The sequence below is a fragment of the Osmerus mordax genome, chromosome 11 (genome assembly GCF_038355195.1).
Source record: "Osmerus mordax isolate fOsmMor3 chromosome 11, fOsmMor3.pri, whole genome shotgun sequence".
Lineage (NCBI taxonomy): Eukaryota > Metazoa > Chordata > Actinopteri > Osmeriformes > Osmeridae > Osmerus > Osmerus mordax.
The window spans coordinates 7,154,162-7,181,812 of NC_090060.1; the positions used below are offsets into that span (position 1 = coordinate 7,154,162).

General features: G+C 48.5%; 1 protein-coding gene across 1 annotated transcript in view; it reads right to left on the reverse strand.

Annotated features, from left to right (window-relative positions):
- The window catches only part of grik4 (glutamate receptor, ionotropic, kainate 4), an 82,624-nt gene that overhangs the window by 25,436 nt on the left and 29,537 nt on the right, over positions 1 to 27,651 (reverse strand). Inside the window, exon 2 of the mRNA XM_067246642.1 lies at positions 13,206 to 13,338. Coding sequence (XP_067102743.1) covers positions 13,206 to 13,287 — 82 coding nt within the window. The 5' untranslated portion in view covers positions 13,288 to 13,338. The remainder of the gene's footprint in view (positions 1 to 13,205; positions 13,339 to 27,651) is intronic.

A 27,651-nucleotide genomic window follows, 5' to 3' on the forward strand; every position in this document is an offset into this window, starting at 1 on the left:
GATCGACTCAGCATCACAGAGCACGTGCAGTAGTTGGACAGTATTCATTACAGACCAGCCGGCTTATTAGACGGCTTGTCACCGAGGGACAAGGTCTATCAGAATTGCACAGAGGACTCTTCTTTTAACTCCCCCCCCTCTTTGTCACTCACTCTCTCTTTTCTCTCTCTCTCGCTCTCTTGAATTATCTCTCTACCGTGTTTTCTCTTTCCCTTTATATCTCTTTCGTTATCTTCCTCTGTTTTTGCTCAATTGCTATCTCCCGCTGCTTGCCTCCCTCTCTGTATTACCTTCTCTCTTTCTATCCCCTCCTCCCTGTTTTTCTTTCTCCCTCTCTTTTTCCCCCAGTCACTCATCTTCTCTCACACACACACAGTGGGAGTATGACTGAACATTGTGGTGAACTCAAATTCAATTAGATCCACTTTCACACCCGCAGCCTCCCGCTGGTTGACAAGAAAACGAGCCGAGCCTCAGGTCTGCTTCCTGGATCAGAGTATGGCAGACATCCCAAGTCTCCCGGAAGGTCCGGAAGGGGGGGGGGGGGTGAGCTACCTCCCGGAAATGAGTCTCTGCAGGTTGGGATGTCTGGTATTAGCTACAGAACACTGTGTTTGCTGCAGAACACTGTGTTTTCTAAAGAACAATTTGTCAGCAAGAACACACTGTTAGCTACAAAACACTGTGTTAGCTACAGAAAACTGTGTTAGCAATAGAACACACTGTTAGCTACAGAACACACTTTTAGCTACAGAACACTGTGTTAGCTAGAGAACACACTGTTAGCTAATAACACACTGTTAGCTACAGAACACACTGTTAGCTACAGAAGACTGTGTTAGCTACACACACACACACACACACACACATGCACACACATCATGCACACAGACCAGCATTCCCGTTCCCAGAGGGAGATATTTTTTGAGGAGTCACTTCATCTGAGTGTCCGGGTCAAGTACGAGCTAGTTAACGACCAGTTGAGGGGGGAGAGAGAGAGAGAGAACACACTGGTTCCTGCTTGTGAGACCTCCAGAGCTGCTCAATTAGTGATCGACTGTGTCTGTGTGTGAGTGTGTGTGTGTGTGTCAGTGTGTGTGTGTGTGTGTGTGTGTGCGTAGGTAATTAGAGCCTGTGTGGAGTTTTAGTCTAATAGCTGAGAGCCCAAAGGAGTGTGCTGATAGCCCCGTTGTCTCCCCACCCTTGCAGCACAGTCTTCCTCTCACGTCAACCACACTTCCTCGCATTCCATGGTCTTCACGTGGTCTATACCACGCACAGAGAAAAAAGACCCATTGAAATCTAGCTCAGGGGGAGAAATGAGGGGAGGAGAAGAAGAAGATAGGAGGAAAATGGGGAGAGAGGAGGGGAAGAGAGGAGAAGAGGGAAATGGTAGGGGGAGAGAGAGGAGGGATGGAAGGAGTGGTGGTGAATCATGTGACCAGCTTCATAAAACCTTTACCTACATGCTCAGAACACACAGGGTGCTCATCTAGTCTCCTGTGGTTCACCGTGAATTATTCATACAGGATGATTAAGTCTCTAAGCCATACATGCACAGGTGCATGTGTACAAACACACATAAACACAAGTACACACATACACACACTTAAGGTTCAGTTATTCATAGGGTAATTACAAGCTGTAGGGAGGTATGCACTTTGATAGTGTCTAATGACGACATGCTGGCTAGGCTATCTTCAGAGCAGTGTCTATACTGGCTTTATGAAGTGTCTATACTGGCTTTATGAAGTGTCTATACTGGCTATATGCAGAAGTAGTGTGTGTAGACTTGCTAGTGTGTGCTGAATAGTTGTGTAGATTGGCTAGTGTGTGCTGGATATTATGTTTTCTGGCTTGTGTGTTTTCTGGCTAGTGTGTTTTCTGGCTTGTGTTTTATACTGGCTTTTGTGCATGCTGGGCATAAGGGCTGTGATAATGTGTTGGCTGGCCATTGTGCATGTTAGTGTTTAGGGGTCTACGCATACACAAAAACACACAAACACACCTTTCAAACATTATTAGGGGATTTAAACAGGTGCACTTAAGTCCTAGACAGTGGCTTGGCCTCCTGTGAACAGCTATTCATCTTAGAGGAGGAAACAGCTGTTGTATAAACAAACAGGTACTTTTTAAACACTCACACACACACACACACAATCACACCACAACCCAAAAAAAACGGTTGAAGCTGTTTTTAACAGCGCTGCCAGACCTAGTTAATATTCCTGCTTCTTGTCTCCTTATCTGTAGAGAATAGAGCTTCCTGTGGAGGGTTTGACAGACCTGGATTATAGAGAAGGGGGGGAGGGTGTGTGGGGAGGTGTTTGTGTGTGTGTAAGGTGGTGTGTGTTTGTGTAAGGTGGTGTGTGTGTGTGTGTGTGTGTGTAAGGTGGTGTGTGTTTGTGTAAGGTGGTGTGTGTTTGTGTAAGGTGGTGTGTGTGTGTGTGTGTGTGTAAGGTGGTGTGTGTGTGTGTGTAAGGTGGTGTGTGGTGTAAGGTGGTGTGTGTTTGTGTAAGGTGGTGTGTGTGTGTGTGTGTGTAAGGTGGTGGGTGTGTGTGTGCGTAAGGTGGTGTGTGTGTGTGTGCGTGGGGGGGGGGGGGGGGGTGGGTGGGGAGTATGAGAGTGGTGGTGGAGGTGGGGGGTGTTAAGGTTGTGTATGGAGGGCGCCTCAGGCGTCTCTATATTCTACTTCATGCTCCAGGTTCCTTTCTGTTTAGCCGAAACAACACGAACACAGACAGCACACTCCCATCGTGTCCTCGGTGTAGCACTGTGGATTGGAAATTTTTGAAATGTTATTCATTTGGCAGATGCTTTAATCCAAATTAACAAGTAGTGCATGTAGAAAGTACCGCAGAAGATCAAGGATCAGAAGTCCAGAGTTCTAACAGTATTAAGGAGGTCAGAGTCAAGGAATGGTCTGTATTTATAAGCCAGTAGCCTTAGTTTGGAACCACCACTATTATGTTAAAATATTTCACAACCTTTGTACAACCTCTGTTCAGTGGATAGTACATCTATCCTCTACAAATACACAGCTCTGTAAAAACACAAGCTTGCTAATGTGTACTTGTCCGTACTGCAGACAACACAATTGCCGTAGACTCCATGAAGATGGTTTCAGGGCGTTGTGGCAGATGGCCAGACAGGCTGTCAGTGCAGTACGTACATTACAGGAAGAGAGAGGGATGGGGAGAGAGGGATAGGGTGAAGGAGCCATATAGGCCCGTGACAGGGATGGGGGTCATACGTCAGGTGACTGAGACAGGGTCAAAGGTCATCATCGAGGACAGGAAATGTGTCTCTCCTCTGTCATCACTGATCCAGCCCTACTGGGATGATGACACACACACATACACACACACACACACACATATGCTATTGTGTTTCAACTCCTTTGTGTCAGAGACCAGAGTGTGTGTTAGAGATATGTTTGTCGGTGGAAGCACATGCCTCCAAATGGCTGCCATTTAGAGAACAGTCACTGTTCGTGTTCCAACTCTCTCTCTGGACAAGGTGGTTCAGAGATTGTGTGGTCATTTTTCAGCAACACACACACATAAACACGCACACACATAAAAACCTCAACACATACACAAATGCACAGACAAACACATACAGACACTCACAAACACATGCAGTACACCCCCCCCCCCCCCCACACACACACACAGAAACACACACAACCCCCGCACACACACACACTCACTGATCCATGTATCTACCAAAAGCTAAAAGCCAGAACAGCCATTAACATTCCATGGTCGAGATCACAGTGGAGATATCAGCCAGGAGAGACTGGCTCGACCGTTTCTTTCTTCTTCCTCTGCTAACTCTCTCTGCTGAAGTCTGTGGACATGCAGGGTGTGCCTGGGGGATGCTGATAGCTAGACTGCCAGAGATCTATGGCTGTGTCCATAGTTATGTAAATGTTTATGGTACAGTAGCTCATGTTGCAAACACAGACACCCTTGGTAGACATATCCGTTTCGCAGTATTTTATGCTTTTTAATTTAGGAACATGTCTACTTCTGCTTTAACTCATTTAGCAGATGCTTTTATAATCTGAGTTCCAGCAGTATGTTTGGAGTCAAGGAATGGTCTGTATTTACCAGCCACAGCACAGAGAAACCACCAGTGTTCCAGGGGCTACAGCCAGTCCTTCACTCCCCCCTCCCCTGATATCAACCCCTCCCTGGACCAGTGTCCCTACCCCCCATTGAGCCAACTGGCCCCCCAGCTAGCCCAGACCTGGAGAGCGATGAGCCACCTGTCATACAGTCACACTCCCCATCTGTCACTGGCTCTTTGCCCATGTGGTGAATGTGCCTTCCTGCCAGCGAGCCATCATCCTGCCAGTCCCCCTACATTACACCCTCACTTTGATCCAGGTGTAGATGAGTCTCCCTGGGGAGGAGGAGGTGCCAAGCCCCCTGCCACCTCCTCCTCCTTCCCCTCTGCCACCTCTAACACCTCCAAATTGCCCCCTGCCACCTCCTCATCAACCCCATCCTCCTCCTCCTTCCCCTCTGTCACATCCAACACCTCCACATTGGCCCCTGCCACCTCCTTATCCACCTCCTTCCTCTCCACCTTTCCCTTCTTCTCCCCTGCCACTTCCTCCTCTTCTACCAAGTCCTCATCCTCTACAACGTCTTACTCCTCTTTGTGCCTCTCCTCCTCCTCTTCCTCCCCCTGCTCCTCCTCCTCCCCCTATACCAGGATGCTATAGTAGACTGTGCTGTATCCCAGACATCACTACTGGCACCACCCTCCCATGCACACATGGACACACACTCACAGCACTCAGAAAGCCTGACATATATAGCGTCCAGAGCACATACAGTTAATAACACAGCTCACTGCACTCTGGAAATCACTTCCCTGTCTCTACAGAGTTAATCAACTGCCTCGCTAGCCTGCACGTGCGTGTCTGTGTCTGTGTGTGTCTGTGTCTGTGTGTGTGCGTGCTTGTACGGCATGTGTCTGTGTGGTGTGTGTGTCTGTGTGTCTGTGTGTCTGTGTGTCTGTGTGGTGTGTGTGTCTGTGTGTGTCTGTGTGTGTGCGTGCTTGTACGGCATGTGTCTGTGTGGTGTGTGGTAGGTGTGTCTGTGTGTGTATGGACTACATCGTCCAGTAGTCCATCTCCAGAGTATGTGAGCTGGATTCTGGTCTATCTGCTCCTGCGGTCGGCTCCTATCTCCTCCACAGGTCACAGGTCCTCAGCCTCACACAGGGATTACTTCCTCCCGCCTTCTCCGCCGCCTCTCTCCTCCTCCCCCTCCCCCCTCCTCCTCCTCCCCCCCCCACCTCTTTCTGACGCTCCTTTTATCTGCCTCAAACTCTCTGACAGCCTGCTGAAACGGGGGCTATTCCACTGGCCGGGTCAGACACTGCTGTCACACACACCCACACATGCACACACACACATACACACAAACACATACAGAGGCTGAGGCACACTCATGCTTAGGGACCTTACAGCAGATCACGCACTCTAGGCAGGCACAGGTCTGGTTGGTGCGAAGGGCATGATAACTCCCTCCTTCTCTTCAATGTTCCTGTCTCTCTCCATCCTCCCTCTCTCCCTCTCACCTGATCCCTGGCACTCCCCCTCCTTCGATTTCTCCCCTTCTTCCTCCCCCTCTCCCCCGTCAGACAGACAGGGAGTCTTCTCTTTTCCAGAGGGTTTTAACCTTTACAGCAGCTCTGTTTAAAAAGGCCAATACAGCAAAGACCCTGTTTGACTGCCTGTCTGTCTATCTGTCTATCTACTTGTCTGTTTATCTGTCTGTCTGTCTGTCTGTCTGCCTGTCTGTGTCATGCCCTCTACCTCTGCCCCCTAGCTGCGTTTTTTTGTTTGTTTCTGTGTCTCCCGGTGGTGGGTGTGGCCTGGTCTCCGGTTCCCAATTACCCACATACACAGTCTCCACACCTGTCTCCCATCAACTCATCAGCCCTGCAGTATATCAACCCCGGTTTTCACATCATTCATTGCCGGATTATAGTTTTTGTCTACCTTGGTAGTCATGCTCTCAGTTACCTATTGAATATAGTCAAGTGGAAGTGTTATGTTAGGGACCCAAGTGCACTTGGGTCCCTAACTTGGGTCCACCACCACCCCCGTAACAGTCTGTCTGTCTGCCTGTCTGTCTGTCTGTCTGCCTGTCTGCCTGTCTGTTTATTGTAAACAAAAAAAACAAAAAATATCTGTTCGAGTCCACTGTAAACAACAGATGGTTGGAGAACTGTGTGTTTTGACACTGCCCGTGTTTAATAAACTGTGTTGTCTCACTTTAACTATCAGAGAGCCCTTCAAGCCGAATTATGTTTGGGACGCGAGGCCAATGGCAGGATATCAAGGTTGTTTATTGCCATCCAGAATAAGGGAGGGAGAGATAGGGAGAGAGAGAGGATGTAGTCAATAGGGCTGTAGCTAGAGTCGGTGATGGTGAAGGATTTAGCCAGAGGCAGTGTCTCTGCAGCCTGTGTCCCACATCGCCCTCTGGTAGCATGATGGTAAATCGTTAGTTCATGAGCTACAGCCATCACTCTGTCCTCTCCTCTCTCCCCCTTTGCTTCTCTCCTAGACTCTCATCTATTTTCCTCGCGGGAGGGAGGGAGAGAGAGAGAGAGAGAGAGAGAGAGAGAGAGAGAGAGAGAGAGAGAGAGAGAGAGAGAGAGAGAGAGAGAGAGAGAGAGAGAGAGAGGGAGGGAGGGAGGGAGGGAGAGAGAGAGAGAGAGAGAGAGAGAGAGAGAGAGAGAGGGGGGGGGTGAAAGAAAGAGAGAGTAAAGAGATCCTATCAGCAGGATAACTGTTGTTTAAGTTGAAGAGGAAACAACCTCTCCTTTCTGCTCCCTGATTGGTTTAGCCCGACAAGGTTTGGGGTTTTGGACACAGTTTTGCACCATATGAAATACTTTCCTTGAACACGGTATCTACTGCTGTTCCAACCTGTTGGATGTCATCTCTGCCAGAAGGTTTTTCAGTTTTTCTCTTCCACCCTGCTTAGGTTTAATGCTCATGGCATTAAACAGCTTCTCTTTCATGGACTTGCTGGATCGATACGAATCACAAGATCCATCCACAGACTAATTAGCTAATTCTTTGAGGGGAAGATAACCTTGGTGATACCACAACATTACAGTGAGACCGGGGTGTAAAACATCAGCATAATAACTGCTTTCCATGCGTCTATCAAACCTTAATAAAGCAGAGTTCAGCTGGGTATCAGCTGGAAGGAAAGTGTCTTGATGAATAATGAACTGGGTTTCACCCCAGGTTAGACTGAGTTCTAGCTGCTCTTTCTCTGAGTGAAGGGAGGAGAGACAGACAGACAGGTCCATCTGTCTCTGAGTGAAGGGAGGAGAGACAGACAGGTCCGTCTGTCTCTGAGTGAAGGGAGGAGAGACAGACAGGTCCGTCTGTCTCTGAGTGAAGGGAGGAGAGACAGACAGATAGGTCCAGTCTGTCTCTGAGTGAAGGCAGGAGACAGACAGACAGGTCCGTCTGCTGCTGGGTTCAGCCTTGGTTGCCTCAGCATCACAGCTCCCTCCCTCCCTCTAGAGACAGGTTGACAGACAGATAATAACTTGGACCGAGGTTGAGCTCTCCTGACCACAGCAGAAGATCCCTCCTGCCTTTCGCTCTCTCCGCCTCTCTCTCCTCTCACTTCCTGTCTCTCGCTCTCTACGCCTCTCTCTCTCTCTCCTCTCACCTCCTGTCTCTCAGCTTCTCCCTTTCTTCTCTCTGTCTTCCTTAACGACTCCTTTTCTCCCAGTCCATCACTCTCTCAAACTCTTTCATTTCAGCTCCTCTCTGCCCCCTCTCTCCCTCCCTCTCCCTCCCTCGGTCTGCCCTTCAGCTTTGACCGCACGTCTCCGTGGGACCGCTGCGACAGGGTGATTTGGGAGAGGAGGGGGAGAAAGAGAGAGAGAGAGAGAGAGAGAGAGAGAGAGAGAGAGAGAGAGAGAGAGAGAGAGAGAGAGAGAGAGAGAGGAGGCAGTTTGAAAGTGTCAGGATCAATCCCTTATCTGTCCAGGGGAGAAAGGAGGAGGGAGCAGGTGCTGTTGGTGGTAGAGTGGCCAGCTTGTCTCCATCTACGCACAGACACTCCAGAATCCATCATTGGTGAACACTCCACAACACACAAGAACTCGTTCCTAAGGAGGACTGGGGAGCCTTCTAGAACGTATGAGTTCCGTGGGTGGATGGGGGTTGTGTCGATTGTGGGGTCGATTTGATCGATTTGCCGCATAGATCTGAACACGGTAAGTCGCAAATCATCACGTAACCATGGAAACCGTGACAGAAAGCGTTTTGTTGCATATTGTAATGTGGCAAATCGTGCCATGTTTCATTTATGTGCTGTAAGTTGATTCAAAATCTTTGCAAGTTTAAATTGGCATCCATCCCGAACCCTAACCCTATTCAACCAGTAAGACAACCAGAAAGGCAGCAAGCCAGCCAGCCCTCAAAGAGAAACTGACATTAAAGTGCCAGAAGTGGAAAAGACAATGTCCAACGATAGTGTGTGTGTGTTCGTGAATTTTCCCTTGCAAATGAGTTGAGGTAGTAAACTAAATGACCTCACAATCAGTGCTGTCTCCATAGATCTTAACCCTCCTCCCTCTCCATGACAACCATTACTCATCCTCACGGACCACCCGTCACGATAACACACTTCTTTTTCACCTCTGTCAGAGACGAGGGGTAATTTTTAACCTGACGCTTCTGATATGAGCACCCTCCATGCTGACACACACCACACGATGGATGTTTCCGGAACTCCACGCGGACAGGCATATATACATGATGGAATAGAGGTGTGATACAGACAGTTGAAGAGGGAGAGGGCAGAGCGGGGGAGAAAAGGGAGGTGCAGATGAAGGGAGAGAGAGAACGAGACAGGGAGAGAGCTAGAGGGAGAGAGAAAAGGGGGCAGTGTGGTTGGAAGGGCAGCATAGATGTCTTGTTTATTTCCACTCGTCTGTAATGGGAATATGTTGATGTCACTGGCCAGACACTATGCTTGAGGATTGGATGCTGCCAGTACCTCATTTTATTCTGCTTTTATCACACTAAAACACACACAGACCAACACACACACACACAGTCATACCAACAGGCCGACATACGCAGGCTGAGACACACGCACACACACCCACCCAGCCTCCACACTATATTTACATACTGGTAAGAGGTGTCATAGTCAGTGTCAACACAGGCAGTACTTCCTGTCACTGTCTCTCCTCACAGAGGGCCCAGGAACAGGAGCATGACAGCATATACACACTCCTCCTCTTTCTCCTCCTTCTTCTCTTTCTCTGTCGCCCCCCTCCCTCTCCCCCTCCTTTTACTCCTCTTCTCCCCCTCCTCCTCATTCTTCTCCATCTCTTCCTCCTCTTCTCCTGTCAGGGCTGCAATTTCACCATCTGTTTCTCACCACAGACGACGTCACATGGAACGTGTCAGCAGAGCTTCCTGCTCAGGTCCCAAAGCCAAACAAAACCTAATTAATTCATATAGACTGAACAAAGCTCAATAAAGTGCTGAGTGGAGCCTGACGTGGAGCTAATGTGAGATGCTCTGTTGGGGAGACTGACCGTGTCCTATTAAACATCTGATCTAGCATCATTAGAGGCTGGTCTCTGTGGACCAGAGCTGTGGCTGTCTGGGTAGCACAATACACACCCAGGAGGGGGTTAGGGGATCTGCAGTGCTAGTACACACACACACACACACACATATTGCATAGCCCAGGTCATTATTCATGCAGAGTTTATCGACAGTGTAGAGCCGGCTACTCTTACTGTAAATCCGTGATACATTAAACACATCAATACGAGGGCATTAAAACAATACAGAATCATTTACAGTGGTATTGACTGAGTGATAGTTGTAAACACATTGAGTTATTTGATGTTTCTGCAGATCTAAAACCTGCCCAGTCTGAATAAAACAATAAAGTAATACGCTGACTTTGTCTCCATAGACTGTGAGATCTGGCACAGGTTCTTTTGACCCTAGTTCTAGAACGATCCTCTCTCAAATGATCCAAGAAAACTCCCCACCTCGCTCTGCAGAAGAGTCAAGAGAGGAGTTCTAAAACCAGAGTTCTAGAACACTAGTCAGGAGAAGATGGTTCTAGAAAACGGATTAGAACTTCTAGAACACTCAGGTTCTGACAGAGGATACAGGCATGCTATCTCTGTATAGTGTGATTGTGTAAGTTTGAGGTTCCAGGGGCAAGTGGATGTAGTTAAATAGTAGTTATAGTACACTGTAAAGTGTAGCTTTGTAGTTACATGATAGTTAATGTTATCCTGACGTAAAGTCAGACAATACTTTCAGCCGATAATAAGAGACACACACAACCAGAGAGAGAGTTCTACTCTGTAACACCTCCGATGCTAGAACCAGACCAACACAGCCCAGAGAGGACAGATGACTCCTTCTGATTGCACTTCATTATACACTTACCCAAGTTCCTTTTCAATTTCACACTCCTGATAAGCATGGCCTTTGATTAATTAGGTGAAATTTCCCTTTATGAAACAATCTAATTGGTGTATGAGATAGCATGGAGTAAATTGATTTCTAAATTCCGGAATGCTTTAATGAGCTCCCTCTATAGAGCTTGGTAATAAAGTTGGTTGAATTACAATAGCAAACATGCACCCTTGGTATAGCAGAGCGCAGATTAGATTCCCATGGCATTGTCTCTCTATAGGTCAACTGAAAGTTGTTTACTCAAACATTCACACACAGAAGTGCAAGTACAGGCGCACTCCCCACATGCACACACACACACACACACACACACACACACACACACAACCACAACCACAGACGCACACACACAGGCTCACACACACACATGTACCCCATCCACCCACGGCCCCACACACACCCACCCCCACCCCCACACACACACACACAAACTTTCTCGCCTATTCTCAGAGCTCAGATTCCTCTTGGTTACTTAACTTCCTCTATTCAGCTCCATTCATCTGCCAATCAGAGCAGACAAAGAGGCTCACAGGCGCTGCTCTATCTGCCCGCTGAATGGCTGTCGGGGCTGGTGTGCTGCGTCTGTCCTGACGTATGCGGGGAGAAGGCCAGACAGTGACATTACAGCAGCCATGCTGCACTCCAGGGGCTGCCTGATAAATACCACCTCCTAGAGCACAAGCTCCACAGAGTGTGTGTGTGTGTATGCGTGAGAGAGAGAAAGTGTGTGTGAGAGACAGAAAATGTGAGTGTTTGTGTAAGAGAGAGAGAGAGAGAGAGAGAGAGAGAGAGAGAGAGAGAGAGAGGGTGAGTGTGTGTGTGTATGTGTGTGTGTGTGTGTGTGTGTGAGCCCACATGTGTGTAGGGGGCATCTCAGTGAGCCAGCAGCCCTGGCTAATGTTTCCCAGACAGACAGTCTCAGACAGGCTTCAATGCCGGAGGTCTGACTTCAGAGGACAAACAACCACCCCACCACCTAATTAACTATCAACTACAACAGGCCACGCATACACACACACGCACACACACGCACTCTCTCTTTCTCCCTCATACACACACACACACACACACACACACACATTCGCAATCGTGCTCCCACACAAGCACACACGCACTGTCTCTCACACACACATCCACAGACGTCTAGACGGGGTCTGCCCGTGGAGGTAGAGGAGAGGGAGGGAGAATGGAGACGAACGAAGAGGAGGGAAAGAAGAGCGTTGGCTAATTAGCTTGCCGCGTGTGGAGTCAAGGATCTGTCGGCTCGTCCTGTTATGGTGTCTGCTAGCTTACTAGGGCCTTTAATAATAACACAGCTACAACAGGGGGGGGCAAGGGGCGGAGATCACCTTGAACAAATCTCTGTAGCGTTTCTATCTGATCTGGGCTGAAAGGAGGTCCAGACAGACATCAGAGCTACACGAGACTCGCCTGGTTTCATTCAGCTCTACAGAGACAGGGATCAATACGGCTGCCGTTTCCCCTGAGCTTCCATCACACCTGACACAGGTCCGTCTCTGCTGTTTGGAGGCGACTTCTTCCGTGGGTTGGGTAAGACACACACTCTCACACACACAGACGCACAGACATGCAGACACACCTAGACCATGCTACCAAAGCCTGCACCTCAACTCCAACTCTAACAATACACCCCATTCCTGACAAAGGCAGGAAGTGAAAATTATGTGAAGAACTGGAAGCACCATTTTTGTACTATAGATAATTAGTACTGCATAGATAATGGTATAGGACAGCTTTGAGACAGCTAGAACATAGCTAGTCATGGCTACCCTGGTCAGAAACTTACTTACAATTACTTTCAGAGCTACTTTCTTCTTCTACCTCTCTCCCAGCACATGTGGTGACCAATGGTGACACGCTAACAAGACCTGATTCTAGCAACCTTGATAACATAACTTTCTCTCTCACTTTTTCTTTCTTTTTCGCTTTCCGTCTAACTATCTCTCTCACTTTCTCCCTCTCGCTCTCTCCCCCACACACACAAACACTCCCCTCCCCCCACACACACTCACACACAAACACATTACTTGGTTTCCGGCCTGTACTCAATCACTGCTACCTACGATAGCTTGACTTCCCTTGACATTCACTTTCCTCTGTTCACAGCGGGTAGCCTCTGAAAATAAACGCCGGAAAACTCTGGAACAGAAAAAATGCTTTCTTGCGAGGTTCTCGTGTGCTTGTTGGGTCTTCGACTCAATAATGAACTTGCTTTGCTGTGCCTCTGCTTTCCTTCTTGGCCAAGCTGTTATTGGAAATAGGGATTTCGTTTATACAATAGCCTGAGCCTTCATAAATACAGGTAATGAAATGCTTTGGCTGCTATGGGGTTTCCACACCAATACCAACACCAACACAAACATCAATACTAACGCCAACACCAACATCAATACCAACACCAGTCTCCATTCTCCAGGCATCGAACAGTCTGACATGACTAGCTTAAACTGGACCATGCCAGCCACACAAAGCCATTCCAGTGGGTTGGCCTAATGCTTAAATAAAGCAGGACAAAAACCAGAACCAGGGCCAGGACCAGGACCAGGAACAGGACTAGGACAGGGACCAAAACCAGAAAGTGTGTTTCACCTATTCTGAGTACATCTACAGTATATAACCAGGATAATAAAAGCAATAACAACAGGCTTAGGAGTGCGTGCCTACTCACCTATTCTGAAGGAGAGCGGCCCAGCAGAGCTGCTCATCACCCACATGGCTAAGAAGAGCAGAGGGGCCCAGGCTGCCCACATCTTCTAATGATCCTCATGGGTCCTGCCCGGGTTCGCCCCTGTGCCAGCCACCTGGGGACACACACACAAAGAGAAAAGGGTTATAGATTGAACCAAGATACTGTACACACATGCACACTTAGATACCAGTCCTCAGACATGGATGCACACACACACACACACACACACACTTAAACACAAACACCAGAATGTTTAACTTTTTGATAAGTTCTCTCCATAGCTACAGAATTACATCCCCAACGCAGGAACGGGAGATGGAGTATCTTCTGTGAAACACAACACCTGTCATGGCTGCTGTGTGCTCAGGGGGACACAGAGACAGGCCTGTCAAAACATCAAGATCCTTCCAGAAGCTTCTCACAGAGAGCCACATGTAGATAGCAGCTGCCAGTCTGTCTCCCCAGGCACAGCCTGGCACGAGAGGACCCGGCATGAGCAAAAAGCCGCCCGTTTCAAGGCTGGTTGATTTTGAGTTGGCGAACAAGGAGAGAAGACGAGTACACAGACCTTCGTACGGTAGACACTTCCGCCTTCGTACGGTAGACACTTCCGCCTTCGTACGGTAGACACTTCCGCCTTCGTACGGTAGACACTTCCGCCTTCGTACGGTAGACACTTCCGCCTTCGTACGGTAGACACTTCCGTCTTCGTACGGTAGACACTTCTGTCTTCATACAGTGTAGATTATCTCTTTTGATCTGTCAGCTTCTCTCACTGAGGAGAGGTATCTACATTATAGATCTGTGACCATGACGGCATTCAAGGCTCTCATGGTTCTTTTTTAGAATCTAGCACTGAGGAGATCAATGTGAAAAATGTGTTAAATCTAGCTTATTGTGGAGCAACAGACCCTAACTGGATTTAGCTGGTGTTCTCAGGGTTTGCTTAACATGAGCACCTTAGGTAGCCTGTTCCTGCAAGTACAGCCTTTAGCTTCTCGAGGAGAACACTTGAACTTCTGTAACTCATGTTACTGTCCACTTTATAAGAAAATCCTTCCCTTATCGTCCCTTGTCTTACAGACGTAAGCCTCTTGTCCCAGCTGTGATGTGAGGGTATCCAGGCCTATCTCTCCGCCTCTCTCTCCCCTCTCCCCCGCCCCCCCCCCCCCCTGACTCTCTCTACCCCTGCCCCCACCCTCTCCCCCTCTCTCTCACCCCCTCTCCCTGCCCCCTTTTTTCTCTCTCCCCACTACCCCCATTATTTCTCTCCCTCTGACCCCTGTCACTCTCCCCCTCTCTCTCCCCCCTCTCTTTACCTCGCTCTCTCTCTCTATCTCTCTCTCTGAGTCTGGCTCTGTGTCGAGGCGCAGGCTGGCTAACCCTAACACGCTAACAGAACAGTAATTCTCTTATCACCACAGGAAAATGACAATTAGAAAAAGTGCTCAAAGCCAAAGCCATTCACTTTAGAAGCAATTACAGCAAAGCGACCTGAGAGGTTGCTCACTGCACCACTGGACTGCTGTGGTCGGGCCCGGCTCAACGACCAATGAGAGCGGAGAGAAGCCTCTGCAAGAATCTGATTGGTGGGCAGCAGCATCCGACACGGCAGAAAGGGTAAAGGCTTGGTGGGGAGAGAGAGAGAGACACCAGACAGCCAGCCAAACGTCCATACCAACCACCCACCAGGGCCAGGAGACAATCACAATATCAATTCAGTCCACACAGGAAGCCAACAGGAAAATTACATTGTGGAAATGAAAAGTGGATTCTTTGTTTTCCATTAAGAGCTTGTGATCCACTAATTGAGTTTTGAAATGCGGGGCCTTGAGGGTCGCATTGAGCCCAGCCCAGATCCTGTGGGAGGAGGGAAGGCTAGCTTCCTGCCGTTGAACCGGGCGGCATCACAGGATCAGACCTGGAGGGAACACTCAGAGAGCTGATGCTCCTCCTCCATGGAGAGGCCCTACTCTGGGAGCATCTCAGCTGCATGCACACAATGTCACCGAGAAGGTCATTAGACCTGGTGGTGACAGTGACGTTAGCTTTCCAGTCAGGAGCTCTGGTGAACACAACAGCGAGACAAACACAGACAGGCAGACAGACAGACAGACAGACAGACAGACAGGCAGGCAGGCAGGCAGGCAGGCAGGCAGGCAGGCAAGCAGGCAGGCTGGCAGACAGATAGATATACAGACAGATAGACAGATAGATAGATAGATACTGTATACAGATAGAGTGAGATACAGACAGATATACATACAGATAAACAGAATAAGACACAAACAGATAGACAGACCTACAGACAGATTGACAGTGAGAGAGAAACGGATGGATAGTCGTACACATCATCTCAGCGGTCAGTGACTTGGCCTAAGGGTGACAACCCTGCTGGTCCTGACAGTCTGCTCATGTTTTCAGAGCTGACATTCTGCTCCCAGAGACAGCAATAAGAGGAGGCGGAGGAGGAGGGGAAGTATCTCACAGAAAGCTGGGATCATACAGTACCATACTCAGGCTGGCTAATCAATCATAGCGCTGTGATCATGCCACACCCAGGCTGGCTAATCAATCACAGAGCCACGGCTATCCGTGCAAGCATGAGCTGGAGCTGGACAGCACAATGATTTATAGAACGATCTGGAGTGTGTGAGTGAAGATGAACCAGATGTTACCATCACCTGTCTGATATTTACCATAAATGAATAAGGTTAAAAAAACACACAATATCTTTGAGTAATTGTGTAATTGAGCATGTGTACAGTCCTATTAATGTATCCGAGTATTTACTAAGGATATGAACTTTAATGAGATTGTGATGATGTTGTAGGTGGAGGTGGATGCACACATATGGACACTGACACACACAAACACACAAAAATTCATTATTGGCTACCCGACCACTTTTATGTGGCCTGGAAGGCAATGCGGATGGTCTTGGAGCACAGAATGCTGTTAAGTATCAGTGTCATATTTGACAAATAGGCACTCATAAGATTTATATGGCATGCAGTGGTGAGCAGGAACACTCTCAAGCAATATAGCCATTCTTTTTCAATCTCATTCTATCATCTCCAGGACTCCTCTGTGGCTGCACACCTTCCTGTGTGTTGTGTTTGTGTGCATTTGATTTGGTGTGTGTTTTGGTGTTTGTGTACACGTGCGTGTGCGTGACTACACAGGCCCCGTGCCCGCTGTGTGGTAAATTAATTGAAAAGTGAGGGAGAGAGTTTAATTTTCCGGGGGAGCCAGTCTGCAGGGTAAACGAGGCGGGTAGAGTTATGTGCAGGCTTATCTCGGTGGCAGACTGCAACAGTAACACGTTCTCGTCAGAGCCCCGGGCGTTCCCCGCTGGTCGTGTCCATGACGACGGGAAGCGGGTGAGCAGATGTGGCAGGTCAGAGAGGCTGAACTGTAAACCATGGTGAGGCACGGTGCCGGGGCGGGCTCACCGGCGAGGCGGCCAATCACACGATGTATTAGATGAGGGAGGCCGGCAGCTGCGGTCTCGGACAAAGAGGAAAAAAGGCTTTGTGTACAGGAAGTAGTGTTTTTGATCTTTCACCCTGTAGGCAGTGTGACGAGTGGTGAATATGCTGGATTGCTGGCTGGCTGAATGGAAGGATGAATGGATGGATGAATGGATGACTGACCAACTGGCTGGCTGGTTGATTGTGTGGATGATTGTTTGACTTACAGATGAGACCGGCTGATGTTTTTTCGCACACTGACCTTTAGAATCCCATCCTTCTCTGACCACCACCACCAATAACAAGCTCTCTCTATGTACAGAACCTGCCCTGCAGAGCCAGGTCTCTAAGGTTCACACACCTCCGTGTCATGCCCGGGTCGCTATGCTAGTGGGAAACACCGACATTTTGACAGCAGGGACTGACATTTGCGTGACAGGCTGGAATATGGGAGTTGATTTTCACAGTAATCTTGTTTGTTGGAGCTGTTTAAACCCACCAAATATCAGCCCTGTCAGTCTTTCATCAGAGTCTGACGGAAGCTCTTTCTGAGTTGGCTCCAAACAGGCATTACCACTGTCAATCCCGGGACGAGACATAGAGAAATGTTATTCATTTGCATGTGTTATTAGAGCAGTGCAGCTGCAGAAAGATACCAGTCAGCGTGGAAGCTGATGGATGTAGAGTGTGCTGTGAGTGAACCCTGCCCCCCCCCCCTTCCCACCCCCACTTACCCCCAGACAGACCCTGGATACAGAGACCTGGCCAGTGTGCGTGACATGGAGATGTGTTTGAGGGGGTTTGGGGTGGGGGCTTGCAGCGGCCGCAGATTGAACAGCACAGAGATGCTGGCTGTGTCGAAGACAACTGCACCCCACACACACACACCCTTCCTCTCCACTCACCAACACCCCACACACACCCTCATCTCCATGTCTCCATGTCATGGAGACAGAGGCAGAGAGGAAGGGAGGCACAGGCAGGGCCAAATACATGATCAGGGTTTTGACTGTTCTGCTGTACAGGGATCTGCCTTGTGAAACACTTCTGTGGCAGATGAACCAACAACTGTGACAACATGTTCCTGTCAGGGATCCTGGGTTATGACTGTTGCCTTCTAGAACACAGGATTCACTCCGTGGCTCAGTGGAGGGCTGGTGCCTAGCTTCTCATGCTGTAAACAGAAGCAGTGTCAGAATAAGAAATTGGGGCTGGGGTTAGGGCTGGGGCTGGGGTTAGGGCTGGGGTTAGGGCTGGGGCTGGGGTTAGGGCTGGGGTTAGGGCTGGGGCTGGGGTTAGGGCAGCTCTCTACTGCAGTCTCACATGAAAGAGAATGTCTGATTGCCCAGTAGGAGGTCTTGTTTACTGAGTCTCTGTGTTAAAGATACAGCTAAGCTAACACATACGGTAACTCAACTGAGCTCGGTTCAAAATTCCTTCCTGTTTACCTGTAAAACACACCTGTCTCTCTCTCCCTGCCTGTCTGTCTGCCAAACACCTGTCTTTGTCCCTGCCTGTCTGCCTTAGGAAACATCTGTCTCACTTCCTGCCTTCCTTTCTGTCTGTCTCTCTTTAGGACACAACTGTTACTCTCCCTGCCTGTTTCTCTGCTATATATATATTTTTTTTTTCTCATTTAGCAGACGTGCTTATCCAGAGCGACTTACAGTAAGTACAGGGACATTCCCCCTGAGGCAAGTAGGGTGAAGTGCCTTGCCCAAGGACACAACATCATTTGTCATGGCCTGGAATCGAACCGGCAACCTTCTGATTACTAGCCCGATTCCCTAACCGCTCAGCCACCTGACTCCCAGGCTCCAGACTCCCTGACTGCTATATACACCTGTGTCTCTCCCTGCTTGTCTCTCTGCTGTATACACCCGTCTCTCTCCTTGCCTGTCTTTCAGCGTGTCTCTCTGCTAGACACCTGTCAAACAGTAGGAGCGGATGGAGAGATGAAAGACCAGAAAACATAAGCAGGAGACGATCAAAGGGATGAGAGGATGGAAGCAGAGGATCAAGGGGAGGAGGATGAGAGGAAAGAAGGATGAAAGCAAGGGAGAAAAGGAAGGAAGGAAAGAAGGAGAGGAAATGATAGAGGGATAGGAGGATGAGATATCCAGTACAGGGGGGCATAAGGTAAACTTAGATCATCTATATTTAACACCATTTTGACAGGCAGCAAGATAAAATGATGTCATCATCACTGCTTGTGGGTCAGAAGGAGTTCAGAGCAGAACAGCTAAACAGCTACATGTACTTAGCTACCTCCATCTATTTCAACTCTTCAGGATGGAAAACCAACATTGCAGTATTCAGAAAGGTGAAGGGGAGGACTGGGTCTAACCGAAGCGCTGTCGAAGAGTCACAGAAAAGCCCCTCTTTCATCTGCGCTCCATCGAGGCATCCAGTTGTGTTGTGCCTCCAGGCTAGACTTCCAGGACCGGCCTAGCTGCTCACCCAGCCGGCCCTGCCAGGGCACCACCGCCCCGGGGCACGAGGACAGATCTGGCTCATTCAGCTAGAGTGCTGGACATGTTGCCGCCGGGCTCCAGGTCAGGTGGGGGAGGACTCCAGAGTCCCAGAAGATTCTCTCTGTGGTGTTGGTATTTGTAGTTCATCCCTTCAGTTGTAGACAGTGTTGTTCTTATCTTGGATGTAGGTTGGAGGTGTAGATTAGGAGGCTGTAGTGTTGTTCGTTTGGGAGGTGGAGTTTATTTAACAGTTGGCTGTGGTGTAGTTCATATCGTAAATGGAAGATAGTTCAACATACAGTAAGGGATGATGGGACTTGTATTTCATAAATTGGGGTGTGTAGTTTCTCAGTGGAGGATGATTGCCTGTGTGGTTGGCACTTGAGGGTCTTGAGGAGTGTAGTTCATCCTACAGTGTGGTGCTGCTGGGATATGTGTTTTTTTTTGTGGAAGGTGTGCTGCAGAAGGGCCAGCTATCTTCCCCAGAGAGACACCATCAGGGTGGGACACAAGCAGCAGCAGAAAGCAAATAGCAATACGTTGTCTCCCACAGGAGAGATGCATGGATGCCCTCCTGCTCCAGCCCTCTCCACTCTCTCTATGTCTTGTCTCTCTCTCTCTTCCCCTCCCTGTTCTCTGCCTTTATCCATCTCTGGGACTTTCTCTGACTGGTTCTGCTCTCTCTGTCTCTTAAACAGCGGAACCAGCAGTGGAGGTTGGTTCAATAGCTGTGTGTGTTTCCCATCCACAGTACCTAAGCATGAGCAAACATTCCTCTTCCTCTAGCCGTCGGCACTTCTTTGGGGCACAGACTCTCATGAAGAGTGTTTGCCGTCTCCAGCACATTCGGGAGATACAGTTCTGTACCTACTCACCCTAGTAGTAAACTCCAGCGCAGAGAACGAGTGGCCGGCTGCATGCTCAGCCAATGCCACGGCCAGGCGTTCAGCTGGTGGGATAGCTTCAAGAAGCTGGCTGTTTTTCTTTCTCATCGCGTCAAGTAAAGATGAAAATGTGTCGTCACGTGTCTTCTACTGCCTGCTCTATTTCGAGTTGACTGTGACAGCTGTGGCACCATCTATATATGTTCTCTTTTGATTGCTCCTCCAGACAAATCAAATAATAACAAACCATCTACTTGGATTTAGAAAACACTAATGTAATGAGAATTGTTACTTGTTTAAAAGCAGAACAGATGCCACAATCCAAATAGATAAAGCTGTGGATGTAGCTTCATCCAATTCCCTTCATAAAATGGCTTGGAAGAAACCAATCGGAGGTCATTCAATGTTCTGTTCGGTTAATTTGAAAGTTGACAGTTGCTATAGTTGCAGTCAACTCAAGTAGCTGGCAATGTCACTTCCAAAGGTTGCCAGTGTGTCACGGCCATTCGTTTTGTAATGATCTATTTAGGGAGCTGAATGATGTCCGTCTCCTCCCACGCGGTACAGATGGTGGGTCGTCTGGAAGAACAAGGTCTCATGATGACTTTTGACTCAACATCTCATAGTGGATTAGATGTGTAGATGATCTGTCATTGACCCTGACAATAATGCCAGTCAGTCAGTAGCCAGTAATTGGCTGTTTGGCCTAAGAAGCGCTACGTTGACAATACTGTGCAGTTTATTTACTAATCAGTGCAGAATGGTATTGATGACAATGGAAGCTATGTCCGTCAAAGCAAGTGGAAGTAAAGCTTTGTAACTAATGAACATTGATAACTGGTAATGCACACTCTGGAGCACAGCCAATAGGGTGACCCAGCCAAGCGAGACCAGGAAGGGATTCCATTGTATTCCCATGTGTCGTTTCCACCGATAGATCAATACTTTAGTTTTTACTGAGACAACACGGTCAAGGGGTGGGTGGACCTGTCAGGGAGATGGTCGTGACACGGAGGAAGTGCTGAGGCAAGAATTGGACCTTTTTACAGCCTGGTCTGGTCTCTTGTAGTTTCAGCCTGGTTCTCCTTGTTACAGCTTGGTCTCTCATTGTTATAGCCTGGTCTGGTCTCTCCTTGTTATAGCCTGGTCTGGTCTCTCCTTGTTACAGTCTGGTCAGGTCTCTCCTTGTTATAACAACAGTTCTATTATTGGATGTCTTTCCATTAAAAAAATATATAAACAAATTAAAGAGCAATGTAGCAATCACTTACTCAAATTGGTGCTGTTATGATAGAAGTTTCAGTCTAATTCCCTTGCCATAGAAAAAAATACTTCCAAATTCAATTGAAGTTCAGAGATGAATTGCCCATAATAATCACCAGCTTCCTCCTTCTCATTAGGGCTGGTTGCCATGGTGGCAGCCTGGATAATGGGCTGCAGCCTTCACAAACGCACAGCCAAGGGTCAATCCCATAATAAGCCAGGAGAATACAGTCCACAATCAGCAGTAATGAAATTGTGTGCTCACACCTAGAACAGTATCCTGATGGGTGTGTCACACTGACCCCTCCCTCTCCACCAGCACCACTCAGAAGGCATGTTGGAGGGGATGATGTCATCATACTGGTGGCAAAGGATGGGGGCGGGGGGGCACAATCTGACAAATTAGGAGTCAATACTTTCTCCTCCTCCCTTTTCCAATATAGACTGCAGATTTCTCAGGATTGGTGGGTGTGTGAGGGGGAGAGGGGAGGTGGGGGGGGGTGACAGAGAAAGAAAGGCAATTTATTTTAATAAATTAAATTTGATAGAGAAACAAGTTCTATCAATATTTTAGCAGCTCCAACTCAGTGAGGGGTTGCAAGTAATCGTTAATCATTACGTGGTGTGTGCACGTGTATTTATGCAATGTGTGTGTGATGGTTTGTTTTGATGTGTAAGTGGAATGTTTGTGTGTTCTGGGTGGGCACTGTGTGTGTATGCTGTTAGTGTTTGTGTACTGTTTGTTTGTATACTATTGTCTGTGAGTGTATGTAGGCTGTGGGTGTGTGTTGTGGGGGGGCTGTGTGTGTACCTATGTGTGTGCTGTGTGTATCCTTGTGCATGTGTGCATATGTTTGTGTGTGTGTGTGTGAGTGTGTGAGTGTGTGTGTGTGTGAGTGTGTAGGTGTGTAAGTGTGAGTGTGTGTCTATGTGTGTGTGTGTGTAAGTGTGTGTGTGTGTGTGTGTGAGTGTGTGTGTGTGTGGGTGGGTGAACATCCCAGTCCTCTAATGAGTTCCTACTAGCCGCTCTAGGGGCCATTTGATTCCTCAAGCATTCTGGGACGGGTGAAATGCCCCTCCCTGCTGCCTTCCATTTACTACTTCTCTCTCTCTCTCTCTCTCTCTCTCTCTCTCTCATAGACAGAGACCGTTGCCCCTCCAGCACACACACACATACATACATACACACATTCAAATACACTCTCTCTCTCTCACACACACACACACAGACACACGTCACATAATCCGTATGCACATGCACCAGAAAGGGACAAACAAATTGCATAAACACCCACATACAAGAGGGGTCTCAGTAGAGTCTAGCCTCACTCTAATGAGGCTGCAGCCTGACCACCTCGTAACGCTTCCATCATAACCCTCCACCCCGCATCACACACACACACACACCACAGGGCTGTGTTCTGGTGTTGAGACAAGTCCGCTGCTACAAAAAAACTCTGCTCACTCCATCCGCCCCACCTCCTCAGCTCCAAAACACACACACACACTGTTAGAAATATTAATCTCTCAAGCATTGCAGTCAGTTGGTGAACAAGTTTAAGAAATCTTTATTGCTTGCGGCCAGCCCACAAGGAGACAAAAACATCACACGCCCTTGTGCTAAAAAGTTTGTCTGCTAGCATGTTGTGCTAGCAAGCTATTTAAACAGAACCACTCTTGACTGTTATTGGCTAAAACAAAGGCATGCAAATGTCCCATGGCTCTTCTTCATTGGCTCCCTTGCATAGACCTGGCGCGCGAGTGCGTTTTTACGTGTGTGCGTGTTTACGACATCTACCCTGATTGAAACACAACAACAGGATCTCCTGATGTCGTAAAAGCTCCTTCACATAAGTGTCAACAAATGGTCACCAGACCTTGCGTCTCCACCTATAGTCCTTGTCACACAGAATCTTAAAACAACCAAAACCCCCTCTTCTTAGTCCTAAGACCCAAGATAAGGGTCTTGTATGTTTACCCAGAGTTCAGATTTGGGGCTAGGCCTCTTTGCACCCAAGGAATGCTGAACACAGAATCATTCTTATACAGGATAAATGTGTTAAATTTTCCAACACACACCTCCAAACACTCTCTCTCTCTCTCTCTCTCTCTCTCTCTCTCTCTCTCTCTCTCTCTCTCTCTCTCTCTCTCTCTCTCTCTCTCCTCTCTCTCTCTCTCTCTCTCTCTCTCTCTCTCTCTCTCTCTCTCTCTCTCTCTCTCTCTCTCTCTTCTCTCTCTCTCTCTCTCTCTCTCTCTCTCTCGTCTCTCCTCTCTCTCTTCTCTCTCTCTCTCTCTCTCTCTCTCTCTCTCTCTCTCTCTCTCTCTCTCTCTCTCTCTCTCTCTCTCTCTCTCTCTCTCTCTCTCTCTCTCTCTCTCTCTCTCTCTCTCTCTCTCTCTCTCTCTCTCTCTCTCTCTCTCTCTCTCTCTCTCTCTCTCTCTCTCTCTCTCTCTCTCTCTCTCTCTCTCTCTCTCTCTCTCTCTCTCTGTCTTCTTTCCGTATAAAATTAAATTGCAGTCGTTAACAGGAGGTGGCAGGCCTTCCAGAGCTCACTGCCACCAGTACAGTCCTCTGTTGCTCTCCCTCCCTTCCTCCCTTAAGGTCTCACCGTATCTCCCTCTACCTCTGTCTCCATAACTCCATGATCCCCTCCAAATCTCTTCCCCTTCCTCCCTATCTCTCCCTCCCATCTTCCTCCCTCTCTCCTCTCACTCGGTTTCTAATGACTGTGAGGCCACTTGAGACCAACAGATATGGGTGGCGTTGAGAAGAGAGGGATGAGACAAGAGGGATGAGACAAGAGGTTTCAGAGGAGAGGGAAGATATGAGACAAGATGAGAACACATGAGAAGAAAGAGGAGAGTGGGACGAGAAGAGATGAGAAAAGAGAGGGGATGAGAAAAGGGTAAAGAAGAGCTAGAAGAGAGGGATGAGTATAGAAGGAAGCTGAAGGAGGGATGAGTATAGAAGGAAGCTGAAGGAGGGATGAGTATAGAAGGAAGCTGAAGGAGGGATGAGTATAGAAGGAAGCTGAAGGAGGGATGAGTATAGAAGGAAGCTGAAGGAAGGATGAGGGGAGACATGAGGCGTATGTGGTAAATGTAGCGTGGAGATGATGACAGTGAGCTGGACATTAAGGAGAAGAGCTCGTTTAGAGGATCAGGAACTCTCCTGGTTCCTGTTGTCCATTCATTAGTCTGATGTAGTTAACCTGGGACAGAAATAGTCAAGATTTTCACTTAATTATCCGCAGAGGAGTGTGTGTGCGTGAGAGTAAAAGAGAAAAGTGTGTGTGTGAGAGAGAAATAGTTTGTGTGTGTGATAATGTGTGTGTGCCTGGAGGAGTGCTAGAGAGAGAGAGAGGGAGAGAGCATTTGTGTGTGAGTGTGTGTGTGTGTGTGTGTGTGTGTGAGGAAGCAAGAGAGAGAGCATGTGTGTATGTGTGTGTGCGTGTACCTGTGTATGTTTCTGTGTGTATCTGTTCGTGTATTTGTATCTGTATCTGTGCGTTTATGTATGTCTCTGTGTGTGTGAGTATCTGTGTCTGTGCCTGAGTCTTTGTCTCTGAGCATCTATGTGTGTGTGTGTGTGTGTTTGTTGGCCAGGAGCCGTGTGTGTTTACAGGATCTTGGCCTGGTTAACAGGAAGTGAGGCACTCGTCTCCTGTAGAAGTCTTAATTGGATTCATCAATCACACATGATGAGAGATGAGGGGAGGAAAGGGGGGGCGGAGCTGGCCAGAACCCTCCCCCTCCCCCCCCCTCCCCCTCCCCCGTTGCGATGAGACAAACAACCAATGGCATGAAGCGGAACACAGATAAACAGGAAACAGAGTCATTAAGAACAATCCGCATATTCAACAGGGTGCTAACAAAACAGTTGTCAATGCAACAGTTGTAAACAGAACATCACACTGTTACACTGTGTGCGTGAACATACTGTGAAGCATTGTGTCAGGGCACGCATCAAAGCACACACACACACACACCAGAAATACACTGCCGACAACAGAAACATCTTTATATCTGCCACCTACCTACAGCACTGCTGAATAATTTCATCAAAAAAATCCCACAATGCACCTGTGGAGCGCCTGTAGGCGCTCCTCACATGCAGTTTCAGCGCTGACAGTCATTCATCAGCCAGGCTGGAGAACAGACCTGCAGCTGCTGCTGCCTAGAGACAGGCACACACACACACACATGCACACAAACACACACGCACGAGCACGCACACACAAACATGCACACACCCACACACAACACTCACACAAACACACATTCAGCCCACATGCACACACATATGCACGCATAAACATAGACATGCAGGCAGGCGCACACACACACACACACACACACACACACACACAACTAGCCAGTATTCTCAGATCTTACACAGAGCCATGAGGGAAATCTGAGTCCACATTTCATACAACAATTTCACCCGTCCCTTCCATCTCTCCCCTCTCCCTCTATCACTCCATTACTCCCCCTCCATCTCTCTCCCTTCTGTCTCTCTCCTCTCCGTCTCCCCCTACGCCTGGATTCCCAGGAGGGATTCGACTGTACGAAGGCCCCACAAGAGCTGTGAATAGGGCTGTAGGACTGTACATCAGTGCATGTGTGTGTATGTGTCTCTCCCTTCCAGGACGGTACACACAAAAGGAAATGACTGCAGAGAGACCATCCAGGGTGGATGAGATAGAAGGTGTTTCCAACCAGACAGCAATGACTGGTACACACATACAGTGCATATCAGTGTGGCTGGATCCTATTCACCCAGACGAGGGCTAAAGCCGGTTTCCCCATGGAGAGAAACTGGGAGGCTAATGACAGAGCTCACACAATAGCAGGAGCAACACAATACGTATGGAAATCTTGTTAATACATATACTTACACACCCACGCAGGGACGGGCAGACACAGCAAGACACATACACACACACAAGGACATACGACCTCACATAGCACACAGTATTAGTATTTGTTGTCCTATTCATCCCCATGGTCTGTCTGTATGATCTGTTGCCAACTGTCTAGTTTAGTCCTACTGTTGCACCAATGTTGCCTTGTCTGTTTCTCACCTGCCTGTATCCTCTGTTCATTCCTGCCAGTCAGTCTATGTCTTGATTGTGGTTGTTGTCTGGTGTAAATAGTCTGTGTCTTGCTTTGTGTTCTTGTGCTTTTACATGTTGTTATCCTCTCTGATTCCCTATGTACAAATGGCCCTCAAAAAGCTTTTGCTTTTTGCCAGGCCATCTTTGTAAATAAGAATTTGTTCTTAAATGATTCTGCCTGGTTAAATAAAGGCTAAATATATTTATTTTTTTAAACACACAAGGCAGCACAACTCAATTGTAGTCATGTATCCATAATATAAGCCTATTCCCTCACAATAAAGCTCTTAGTAAATGGCAGCGTGTAAACATGGCCTGAAGGCCAGATCATTTCTCGTCTGAACAGGAGAACCTGGTGTCTCCCCGACAAGAGTCAGGACAACACCGACAGAGATGAGGGGGGGGGAGAGATTGTGACCATTCTAAAGAAGAAGATAGACTCAGCCCCTGCCCCTACCTCAGCGCCAGCCTCTATCATAGCCTCAGCCCTTCGGCCTCAATTACAGCCCCTAGCATAGACTCAACCCCAGCTTCAACCCCGGCCTCATCCCTGGCCTCAGCCTCAGCCTCAGCCTCCACCCCAGCCTTATTCTCAGCCTCTGTATTCCAATGGAGCTCCACAGGTGGCGGCGCTGCGCTTGGTGCATGGCACAAGAAGCTGGGGCCCTTCTTCTTCCTGTTCCCCTCCGCTGTAATCCCAACCCTGCCGTATCCCAGTCTGCCTGAGGAGGTCGAGGTCGACGGTGATGACAGCGGCGGAGAAACTGACAACGTTAAATCGTCTCTGATGGACTCCATTATATCAACGTTGGCTCGACTCTCACAACGTGTTGTCTCGGAGAGACGCTTCCTGAAGGAGCCCCAATTACTGTTTCTACGGCTGCCAGAAGAGGCTACGTAGCACATTAACACACACACACACACATCCATTTAGACACATGCACACTCACACATAATCCACACAGCCAGCATGTTTCTCTCGCCTGGTTTGGGAGCAGAAGTGATGGATAGCACCAGACAGCGTTGCACCAGTGTGTCTCCCTGTTGTTGTTGGAATTGGAGTTGAAGCAGCCCCGTCTCCTCTCTCCCAGTTCCTCTCTCTCTCTCGCTCTCTCGCTCTCTCGCTCTCTCGCTCTCTCGCTCTCTCGCTCTCTCGCTCTCTCGCTCTCTCGCTCTCTCGCTCTCTCGCTCTCTCGCTCTCTCGCTCTCGCTCTCGC